Source organism: Oncorhynchus nerka, linkage group LG3, assembly GCF_034236695.1.
Source record: "Oncorhynchus nerka isolate Pitt River linkage group LG3, Oner_Uvic_2.0, whole genome shotgun sequence".
NCBI classification, from domain to species: domain Eukaryota; kingdom Metazoa; phylum Chordata; class Actinopteri; order Salmoniformes; family Salmonidae; genus Oncorhynchus; species Oncorhynchus nerka.
In genome coordinates, this window is record NC_088398.1 from 8,182,203 (window position 1) to 8,194,327 (window position 12,125).

Below are 12,125 nucleotides of genomic sequence, written 5' to 3' on the forward strand. Positions count from 1 at the left end.
AGAGACAGAGAGTGGAAAGAGAGAGAGAAAGATATGGAGAGCTAGATGGAGAGACCAGCATTAAAGATACTTTTGCAGTGGCATGGTTTATTTTCCATTTGAGGTTTGTAAAACAACCAAGATGAAACTGTAATATCCAAACTGTATCCAATCTCTTGAACTCGTCTCACTTCACTTCATCCTAACATTGACAGATGTTCATCCTTAGTATTTCACCATTCACCTCCACAGTTGTCTAATGTGCACAGTCGAATTACAACTCTGACTTTAGTCATATTCACTCATATTACAGGGTCAGCCATAGTCGGAGCAAAGGAAGGTTAAGTGCCTTGCTCAAGGGCACATCGACAGATTTTTCATCTTGTCAGCTCGGATATTTAGAGCCCACTGCTCCAACAACTAGGCTACCTGCCGCCCTAATTCACAGTTTAATTTCTATATTCAGAGATTATTTTCTCAAAAATAAAATGATGTGAATGTTCAGACAGAAAGACTGTGCTGATCAACAGTTTGCTGGCCAATAAACATGTCTGGATGTATTTACTCACCTGTTGTGCTTTTCACTAGCCAACCCAATTCCAATTTTTGGGCATTTATTTGGCATATTCGATACAGATCTTATCTTAGGTAGTAATGTGAAAATATGAAAATACAGCTTTATTTGTTTTTACTTACATGGCCTTGGTTCTCATTTTAGTTTCTATTTTTGTCATTTTCTACTCATTGTATTACAAATATGAATTATTTTAATGGATTGTAAATTGAATATATCAGTCTTTCATGTTACGTCTTTGTCAATATAGCCGTTATAACCACTAAACCACTAACCATTTTGGAATGAATCACTACTCCCTACTCCCACTTTTTGATCAAAACAGCTTCTATCTATCACCTCATTATCCTGCGCCTTCTTCACGTTTAAAAGAGATGTTTTCATTTCTCATATTCTATACTGTAGGGGTGTCCTCCACATTGCATCAGTTAGTGCTCTCTGACCTGTTAGATCGCTCCATCAAACACGTGACCTACAAAAGCTCTTGATATATACTGTATGTAATGTTGATATAAGGGACTCAAAACCACGGTGTAAAACCATCCCTCGCCCTTCGCCCTGCAGGTCATCTCTCACCTCAGACTTGTTTAACTCATCCCTCTCTCCCACCTTTCTTTTTCCTTTTCTCCTAAGAAATAAAAGTCATTGGAATTCAATTGGAATTTTTCCTTCTCTCCCTTTGTCTCCCCATCTCTCAGGTGTAGTGGAGGCATGGACTGTAACTGTGTCAGTGATCTGTTGCTCACCCCCCCTGTCCCTGCCCTCTGGACTCCAGGTGAGGCAAGCAGGATTGGGGCACTTTTTTGCGGAAGCCGGGGTACGTGGTTTGGGGAGTTGGGGATTTTATTAGGGTTGTGGAGGAACATTTGATTAACATTTGGGGGAGGGCAGATACCAGTTATACACTAAGGGGAGATGTACAATGTGCTGTACCTGTGCAATGTTTGGTGTTCGATGTTATTATCAGCAGGAATAAAATAGACAACAAAAAATCTTGATGCTAATTTACCAAACTGTCTTTATTTACACTTCAACTAAATGCTTTATTCCTACCTCTTAACCTTTACGTACCTATTTGTAGTAGGTTTACCTGTATTCCCTTGCATACTTTTTCCCTGTGTTACTGCTTAGTACGTCAGGCCTTTGATAGCTAGTGTTTTCTAATGGTCAATATGTATACTCCAACAAGTCTGCATTATAAAGATCATTTTTATATTTGAATAACAAAAAAACTTACCACACACATCAGTGAACAAATAGCGTTTCTAATTTGTTAGGATTCATGTTTCTTTACTTATTCTGCAAGGCAATTAGCCAGAATTTTTGTTCAATTGATGAGCTATTTTATTATATTAGAAGTGTACGGCAGCAGGCAGTTAGAATTCAAGTATTATCAAAATGTAAGTAGCATCCATCAACTCTGAAAGAGAGTAGAAATCTAACTGACCAGCTAGCGGGTCCAAGCTAGAGGCCATTAGTAGTACCACAGAGCAACATTGCTGTAAGCTCTATGATATTAACCACATCATCCCTTAACTGTATCACTCCATCAGTCATCCGGACAGCTAGCCCCTTTGGCCAGCACTCACCATTCACAAACCAATGGGCCTCAATCTCATCCTCCCACTCTCTTGCTCCTCCTCAGGCATTGCCTTCCCAGACTGGGCCTACAAGCCTGAGTCGAGCCCCGGCTCACGACAGATTCAGCTTTGGCACTTCATCCTGGAGCTGCTGCAGAAGGAGGAGTACCAGAGTGTGATTTCCTGGCAGGGGGAATACGGAGAGTTTGTTATCAAGGACCCTGACGAGGTGGCCAAGCTGTGGGGCCTCAGGAAATGCAAACCCCACATGAACTACGATAAGTTGAGCAGGGCGCTAAGGTAGGAACTGTGTGTGTGTGGGTGTGTGCCTGTGCATGTGTGTGTTTTTGTGTATGTGTGTGCTTTATTAGATATTTTTCAGTATAAGAAGCCAGAAAAAGTATCAGTATTCATTTGTAGTGGATATAAGTCCTACGTGTCTCATTCATCTTCTCCCTCCATGTCAGTAAAAATGGAAAGAAAAATATGATGTTTTTTCCTTAAATGTCAATACCCTTGATTCCACTTCATTTTCCAATGTCCAAATGGATAAATTCACTATTAAACCTCTATATAAACAATTCAATAAGAATTTCGGAATTAATCCCCCATGTAAAATAGCTTAGATTTAGACCTACCGAGAATAAATGAAGTCCTTCTGCCTTCTCAGAAATACTTGGCTCAAAACTCTATGCATTGCTATGTGATTTAAACTATAGCCCTGCTACCTATTCTGCTATAGATCATTCTATTGAATTTACCCCACATCCCACCACTACTCGTTACTTGCTTATGCAAATCAAATGACAATACACACACACACACACACACACACACACACACTTCTACCCCCCTCCCTGGTTTCCCCTGCCCTCTCGTTAATGGGGGCTGTCGTAGGGGTCTAATTGTTATGAATTGGCTGGGGCCATAATTAGCCTTCTTGATTAGCCTAGCTTAATTGCTCAATTAAGGGCCGCGGCACAATTGCCACGCAAAGCAAAAGTGTACAAATCATTGCGAGGGCCCCAACTGTTTGTTGTGAATACATACTGATATGCATTGTATTTGGAAAGTATTCAGACCCCTTCACTTTTTACACATTATTCTAAAATGGATTACATTTTTCCCCCCTCATCAATCTACACAATACCCCATAATGACAAAGCAAAAATAGTTTTTGGGAAATTGTTGCTAACTTATAAAAATAGATAACAGAAATACCTTATTTGCATAAGTATTCAGAGCCTTTGCAATGAGACAGGAATTTGAGCTCAGGTACATCCTGTTTCCATTGATCATCCTTGAGATGTTTCTACAACTTGATTGGAATCCACCTGTGGTAAATTTAATTGATTGGACATGATTAGGAAAGGCACACACCTGTTTATATAAGGTCCCACAGTTAACAGTGCATGTCAGAAAAAACCAAGCCATGAGTCCAAAGGAGTTGTCCGTAAAGCTCCAGGACAGGATTGTGTCGAGGCACAGATCTAGGGAAGGGTACCAAAACATTCCTGCAGCATTGAAGGTCCCCAAGAACACAATGGCCTCCATCATTCTTAAATGGAAGAAGTTTGGAACCACCAAGACTCTTCCTAGAGCTGCCCGCCCAGCCAAACTGAGCAATCAGGGGAGAAGGGCCCTGGTCATGGAGGTGACCAAGAACCCAATGGTCACTCTGACAGAGCTCCCGAGTTCCTCTGTGGAGATGGGAGAACCTTCCAGATAGACAATAATCTCTGCAGCACTCCAACAAAAAGGCTTTTATGGTAGAGGGGCCAGACGGAAGCCACTCCTCAATAAAAAGCACACGACAGCCCATTTGGAGTTTGTCAAAGGGCTCCTAAAGGACTCTCAAACCATGAGAAACAAGATTCTCTGGTCTGATGAAACCAAGATGGAACTCTTTGGCCTAAATGCCAAGCGTCATGTCTGGAGGAAACCTGGCACCATCCCTACGGTGAAACATGGTGGTGGCAGCATCATGCTGTGGGGATGTTTTTCAGCGGCAGGGACTGGGAGACTAGTCAGGATCGAGGGAAGGATGAACGGAGCAAGGTACAGAGAGATCCTTGATGAAAACCTGCTCCAGAGTGCTCAGGACCTCAGACTGGGGCGAAGGTTCACCTTCCAACAGGACAACGACCCTAGGCACATAGTCAAGACAACGCAGGAGGGGCTTCGGGACAAGTCTCTGAATGTCCTTGTGTGGCCCAGCCAGAGCCCGGACATGGAACCGATCGAACATCTCTGGAGAGACCTCAAAATAGCTGTGCAGCGACCCTCCAGATCCAACCTGACAGAGCTTGAGAGGAGCGGCAGAGAAAAGTGGGAGAAACTCCCCAAATACAGGTGTGCCAAGCTTGTAGTGTCATACCCGAGAAGACTCAAGGCTGTAATCTCTGCCGAAGGTGCTTCAACAAAGTACTGAGTAAAGGGTCTGTGATATGTGATATGTGAAATGTGATATTTCAGTTTTCAATTTTTTATACATTTGCAAAAAATTGAAACTGTTTTTGCTTTGTCATTATAGGTTATTGTATGTAGGTTGATGAGGAAATAAGGATGTAACGTAACAACATGTGGAAAAAGTGAAGGGTTTTGAATACTTTCCGAATGCACTGTATACAGGTCTGAATGCCTGTGAAGTTGTTACCTTACATCTATTCTACAGTGTAGCTATACAGGATTTTAACTTTGTCACTGGCCTATTTTAAACGACTTACATGCTTAAAGTAGTAAAGTAAAGACTAAGAATGTATCAGGACAGTCACCAGCTTAATATAATATGTTTTTTCTTTATTCAGTTTTGAGAACAGCCCCCACCCCGCCTCACCTCTGTACCAACCCTCTCATCTGAACCATTTGGCAGTATGTAGTATCTGACAGTGTGGGATTCTGACAGGTACTGTAGCCCGTTATACCCCAGTAGGTGGCACAGGAAACAAGCCATGTAAGGTTGGAGTGACTGGCACCTTAGTTTGTTTCCATAGAGACACCACTCACATTGTAGTCCCGCCCTCAAAGAGGCACTTCAGTTGTGAATGATGCCAGAAGCGCTGACAGCAAGAGTTGATGTATATCTATTATGCATATTTCTGTACATATACTGTACATGTAATAAATCATATTTCTGTACATATACTGTACATGTAATGAATAATATTTCTGTAAATATACTGTACATGTAATACATCATATTTCTGTACATATACTGTACATGTAATACATCATATTTCTGTACATATACTGTACCTGTAATAAATCAAATGTATTCATCACATGCTTCGTAAACAACAGGTGTGGATAAACAGTGAAATACTTACTTACGGGCCCTTCCCAAATATATTTAATATTGACATGATAATTGCTGTATGTCAACGGTGCACAGCAGGTCAGATCAGGCTCTGGAGGGATGTTGTTTATGTGCTTGTTTTTGGTTTTACTCAGGGACCTAATTAGTCCTGCCTAACGAGGTGTGTGGAGACTTTATCAAATCAAAACATGAATTGATCAGTGAGATGCCAGGGAGAAACAAACCCAGCAGGAGTTCAGCCCTGGAGGACAAGTGTTGTTCCTCCTGCTGTTAAGGGAACACATTACTGTTGACCAGGGCTCTCCAACCCTGTTCCTGGAGAGATACCCTCCTGTAGGTTTTCACACCAACCCCAGGTGTAACTAACCTGATTCATTTGACCAACCAGCTTATTATTAGAATCAGTTGCGCTAGATTAGGTTTGGAGGGAAAACCTACAGGATGGTAGCTCTCCAGGAAGCAGATTGGAGAGAAAACCTACAGGATGGTAGCTCTCCAGGAAGCAGATTGGAGAGCCCCGCTGTGATCCATCGATGAAAACATGGATATTTGTTTCTAACTCTTCCTATTTTTTTCTCTCCTTTCTCCATTCCCTCTTTCCTAATCTCTTCCCGTTCACCTTTCTCTCCATCCTCCCCCACCCAGGTACTACTATAATAAGCGTATTTTGCACAAAACCAAAGGGAAGCGTTTCACCTACAAGTTTAACTTCAGTAAGGTGGTGCTGGTGAACTATCCTCTGCTGGACATGGCCAGCTCCCCCTTCCTGCTCCAGAACCACTTCAATGGGGGCTCCGCCGCGCCCGACTGCAGCCCTCTCACACCCGAGGTACGGAGGGAGTAACGGAGGAAGTGAGGGATGGAGGAACGAATGGAGTTTAGGACAGAGGGAGGGATGGAGAGAAGAGTAATGGATGGAGGAGGGTATGAAGGGAAAAGAGAAAGAGAGGATTGTAAGGATGGGAATGACAGGTTTTCCAGAATAGACAGCTACTCCAAGTTATTCCCCACTGTTAACACAATCCATCACATTGTCTAAAGTGAGCTGTCATTTGAACAGTACATGTTTGAATTCACCAACATTAAAGGACAAGTTGGATAAAAGACCAGCAGATTCTGAGGACCTGAGAACCATCAACGACAAACATTGGGGAAAAGAAGAGAGAAATAAAGGGAGGAAAATGAGAGGGTTTGCCACAACTCCATACTTGATTGTTTATTAATGTTGATTTGATTCAGCGGGTCTAGCTAAAAATCCATTTAGTCTCAAGGAACTGCAGATTGTACTGTACAGACTCCTGCTGTGTATTCATTCTTCAGTTACGGGAGGATAAATTGTATTCCGCGTATCTTATCATGCATCTTTTATTCACTGTTTCTAATAGCAGCAGTCCTGATAATGACAAAATGTTCTTCACTTATTATTTGCCCAGAGTCATCTTGAAATTCTTCCAGAGATAAATGTTCTTGGACCACCAGAGGGGTTGTATGAATAAAACTGTCCTGTTACAGTTTGGAATGAAACAATAGATACACGTATTGAAGTAATGGTCTGTGCTCAGGGTGCATATTTCTGATGGATCCATTTAGGTGATGATATATTCAAATGAAACACTAACTGATTCATACTTTCTCATTTGCTTGGATATAGAAATTGCTATGACAATTTTTTTTTTACAGATGTTTTACAAATACAAAAAAATGGACATTGTGATACTAGTGCAAATAGTATAATATCTTTATTAATTTAATTCATGAAATCTATTTTAAAGGGAATAGAGTTAACTTTAAATGACTAGTAGAGTCTTTGCTTGTCCTGAAAGATAGAAAAAGAGAGTCACAGAGAGAGTGAAGGAGAAACTGAAGAGATGGTTTTAACTTGTCCTTAAAATAAAAGAAGACGTTATCCACCCTTCTCACATTCCCGTCTCGGATGGCCTATCCCTCTGTCATCGATTGAAAATGAAAGAAATAAAAGACAAGTAGATACCTCAGATCAGATCAATGTTCGGTCATTAATGCAGGTTTGGTTAAGCAATCCAGATCATGCAGCTTGGAAGTACAGTCTCGCTTTTCAAACTTGGAGCTGAGGGGTGACAGAAATTATTGATCCCAGCTCTTCTAAAAAAAGAGATCCTCCCTCTCTCTCTCTGTCTCCCTCGACTCTGTGTGACTTAACCGTTTCGTTTGTTTGGCCACCTTTCTCTTTCCTGTTTTAAAGCACTTCTAACACACACACACACACACACACACACACACACACACACACACACACACACACACACACCTCATGAGCACACACACACATACATTCTCCCCTCTCTCTCTCTCTTACCCCACAGCTATTATGTTGTTTAGTCTCTCTCTCCCTTCCATCAATCCTTTCCCTCCTTTGTCCCCACACACTCTTCCCTCCTCGAAGGGCGCCCAATCCCTCTATCTCTCGTAGTTTAGCCTTTGTGCCCACTTAATCGTTGGCCTCCATTTGACTCTGTACTTCTCCTGGCTTTGAGTCTTTGAGCCTCTGTGTCCTCCTACCTCCTCTCCTCATCTTCTCCTCTGTTCTCCCTTCTCCTCTCCCTCTCAGTCCCCTGGCACTTCCTTTTATCCTGTCCTTGCTGTGACTGTTGATGTGATTGCACCACACACTACAGGGTGCCGTCTCCATCAAATGACTTACCCTAAATACATGGTGATTTAAAGAGGAGGTTGATCCTAAAGACAAGTCTAGTTTTTCTTTGCTGATTAAATTAATTGCTATTAAATGCTTAAATGACATGAGCAGATTCTAATGTTTTTTTTGTTCTGTCTCTCTGTCTTCCCTCTTTCTCCCAGGCCCTGCAGTCACTGTTCCCTCGTTTGCCAGAGTCAGGGAGAGGAACCTCCCTGTTTGATCGAGTGGCCACAGCCCCGGGACCAGAGGGAGACAAACTGAGACTGGACACATTCCCCTTCCTCAGCTCAGGTGAGAGAGAGGAGAGGAGAGATAAGAGGCGAGAGGGAGAGGAGAGGAGAGATAAGAGGCGAGAGGGAGAGGAGAGGAGAGGAGAGGAGAGGAGAGGAGAGGAGAGGAGAGATAAGAGGCGAGGAGAGGAGAGGAGAGGAGAGGAGAGATAAGAGGCGAGAGGGAGAGGAGAGGAGAGGAGAGATAAGAGGCGAGAGGGAGAGGAGAGGAGAGATAAGAGGCGAGAGGGAGAGAAGAGGGAGAGGAGAGGAGAGATAAGAGGAGAGATAAGAGGAGAGATAAGAGGAGAGGAGAGATAAGAGGAGAGGAGAGATGAGAGGAGAGGAGAGGAGAGGAGAGGAGAGGAGAGGAGAGGAGAGGAGAGGAGAGGAGAGAGGTGACAGCGGTAAAAATAAGGTAGAAGATGATTGAGAAAAATGAGAGAGGGAAGGTAAAGAACAGAGGAGAGAGGGAAGGTAAAGAACAGAGGAGAGAGGGAAGGTAAAGAACAGAGGAGAGAGGGAAGGTAAAGAACAGAGGAGAGAGGGAAGGTAAAGAACAGAGGAGAGAGGGAAGGTAAGAACAGAGGAGAGAGGGAAGTTAAGAACAGAGGAGAGAGGGAAGGTAAGAACAGAGGAGAGAGGGAAGGTAAAGAACAGAGGAGAGAGGGAAGGTAAGAACAGAGGAGAGAGGGAAGGTAAAGAACAGAGGAGAGAGGGAAGGTAAAGAACAGAGGAGAGAGGGAAGGTAAAGAACAGAGGAGAGAGGGAAGGTAAAGAACAGAGGAGAGAGGGAAGGTAAAGAACAGAGGAGAGAGAGGGAAGGTAAAGAACAGAGGAGAGAGGGAAGGTAAAGAACAGAGGAGAGAGGGAAGGTAAAGAACAGAGGAGAGAGGGAAGGTAAAGAACAGAGGAGAGAGAGGGAAGGTAAAGAACAGAGGAGAGAGAGGGAAGGTAAAGAACAGAGGAGAGAGGGAAGGTAAAGAACAGAGGAAAGAGGGAAGGTAAAGAACAGAGGAGAGAGAGGGGAGGTAAAGAACAGAGGAGAGAGGGAAGGTAAAGAACAGATGAAAGAGGGAAGGTAAAGAACAGAGGAGAGAGGGGAGGTAAAGAACAGAGGAGAGAGGGAAGGTAAAGAACAGATGAGAGAGGGGAAGGTAAAGAACAGAGGAGAGAGGGGAAGGTAAAGAACAGAGGAGAGAGGGAAGGTAAAGAACAGAGGAAAGAGGGAAGGTAAAGAACAGAGGAGAGAGAGGGAAGGTAAAGAACAGAGGAGAGAGGGAAGGTAAAGAACAGAGGAGAGAGAGGGAAGGTAAAGAACAGAGGAGAGAGAGGGAAGGTAAAGAACAGAGGAGAGAGGGAAGGTAAAGAACAGAGGAGAGAGAGGGAAGGTAAAGAACAGAGGAAAGAGGGAAGGTAAAGAACAGAGGAGAGAGGGAAGGTAAAGAACAGAGGAGAGAGGGAAGGTAAAGAACAGAGGAGAGAGAGGGAAGGTAAAGAACAGAGGAGAGAGAGGGAAAGTAAAGAACAGAGGAGAGAGAGGGAAGGTAAAGAACAGAGGAGAGAGAGGGAAGGAAGGAAGGAAGGAAGGTGGAGAACTGATGGAAAGTGGAGCCTGAGAATGATAGAGGAAATGAGGAGAGCATAGGAGAGAAGGAACAATATCAAATCCATGTTCACTGCAGTACTTTACACAGCAGAGATCTGTCCCTTTACTGCCTTTTTATTTTATTTTATTTCACCTTTATTTAACCAGGTAGGCTAGTTGAGAACAAGTTCTCATTTGCAACTGTGACCTGGCCAAGATAAAGCATAGCAGTGTGAACAGACAACACAGAGTTACACATGGAGTAAACAATTAACAAGTCAATAACACAGTAGAAAAAAAAGGGGAGTCTATATACATTGTGTGCAAAAGGCATGAGGAGGTAGGCGAATAATTACAATTTTGCAGATTAACACTGGAGTGATAAATGATCAGATGGTCATGTACAGGTAGAGATATTGGTGTGCAAAAGAGCAGAAAAGTAAATAAATAAAAACAGTATGGAGATGAGGTAGGTAAAAAATGGGTGGGCTATTTACCGATAGACTATGTACAGCTGCAGCGATCGGTTAGCTGCTCAGATAGCTGATGTTTGAAGTTGGTGAGGGAGATAAAAGTCTCCAACTTCAGCGATTTTTGCAATTCGTTCCAGTCACAGCCTCCAATTCATACTCTCCTTCAGGTGAGAGAAAGGGTTAGATGGAAGTGATCTACAGTATATATAATCATATTATTATGAGGCAGATGCTCTATTAAGGTTTTTAGAATGAATGTCAGTGTAATAATTTGCATTTTCCCTTTATATAATCTTTCAGTTTGTATGTGTGTGTTTTATGTGTGTGCATGTATGTGTGTGTTTTATGTGTGTGCATTTGTGTGTGGGTGAGCATGCAGGCATATGTGTTTGTGCGTGTGTGTGTACAGATGCCTTTGCCTGTCTGGATACTGCATGTGTGCGTTTCAGCCCTGCTACTGCATCGGAATGTGTGCGCTTACAGCACAGTGAGTGTGTGTGAGTTAGTGTGTGTTCACTGTGAACACACTCCCCTTCACATCACAACCTGGCCCCCCTGTTTTGTTTGTCCTCAGGTCCTATTCCCCCCACCTTCCCTCCTCACCCACCTCTCCCTCCCATGTGTCCCCCCTGTCCTAATCCCATCCCAGGCAGGAAAGCCCTAATTGAGGGTGCAGGCTTCAGTTTGTGGCCTGTGGGCGCCCATTACTGTGTTTTCATAAGCAAGTGAGGCCTGCCTGACTGATTCAATATTAATTTGTCTGCCAGCTACTTCTGGCCCAGCACACAGAGACTCAAGCACTGTCAAATTAGCCCTGCATAGCAAATAACAGAGAGAGAGAGCGGGAGGAAGAGAGAGCGGGAGGAAGAGAGAGAGAGAGAGCGGGAGGAAGAGAGAGAGAGAGAGAGCGGGAGGAAGAGAGAGAGAGAGAGCGGGAGGAAGAGCGAGAGAGAGAGCAGGAGGAAGAGAGAGAGAGAGAGAGCGGGAGGAAGAGAGAGAGAGAGAGCGGGAGGAAGAGCGAGAGAGAGAGCGGGAGGAAGAGCGAGAGAGAGAGCGGGAGGAAGAGAGAGAGAGAGAGAGCGGGAGGAAGAGTGAGAGAGAGAGCGGGAGGAAGAGAGAGAGAGAGAGAGCGGGAGGAAGAGAGAGAGAGAGAGCGGGAGGAAGAGAGAGAGAGAGAGAGCGGGAGGAAGAGAGAGAGAGAGAGCGGGAGGAAGAGAGAGAGAGAGAGCGGGAGGAAGAGAGAGAGAGAGAGAAGCGGGAGGAAGAGAGAGAGAGAGAGCGGGAGGAAGAGAGAGAGAGAGCGGGAGGAAGAGCGAGAGAGAGAGCGGGAGGAAGAGCGAGAGAGAGAGCGGGAGGAAGAGCGAGAGAGAGAGGGAGGAAGAGAGAGAGAGAGAGAGGAAGAGAGAGAGAGAGAGAGAGAGAGGAAGAGAGAGAGAGAGAGAGAGAGAGCGTAGGAGGGTAAGAGAGAGAGAGAGAGGTAGAGAGAGAGGTAGAGAGAGGAGAGGTAGAGAGGTAGAGAGGTAGAGAGAGAGAGTAGAGAGAGAGAGAGAGAGAGAGAGAGAGAGAGAGGTAGAGAGAGGTAGAGAGAGAGAGAGAGAGGTAGAGAGAGAGAGAGGTAGAGAGAGAGAGAGAGGTAGAGAGAGTAGAGGTAGAGAGAGGTAGAGAGAGGGTA

At 44.1% G+C, this 12,125-nt stretch overlaps 1 protein-coding gene across 1 annotated transcript in view; it reads left to right on the forward strand.

Moving 5' to 3' along the window:
• Positions 1-12,125, forward strand: part of LOC135563945 (ETS domain-containing transcription factor ERF-like) — a 62,838-nt gene that overhangs the window by 47,177 nt on the left and 3,536 nt on the right. The window contains 4 exon segments of the mRNA XM_065007935.1: positions 1,252-1,328; positions 2,199-2,433; positions 6,095-6,278; positions 8,285-8,414. Coding sequence (XP_064864007.1) covers positions 1,252-1,328; positions 2,199-2,433; positions 6,095-6,278; positions 8,285-8,414 — 626 coding nt within the window.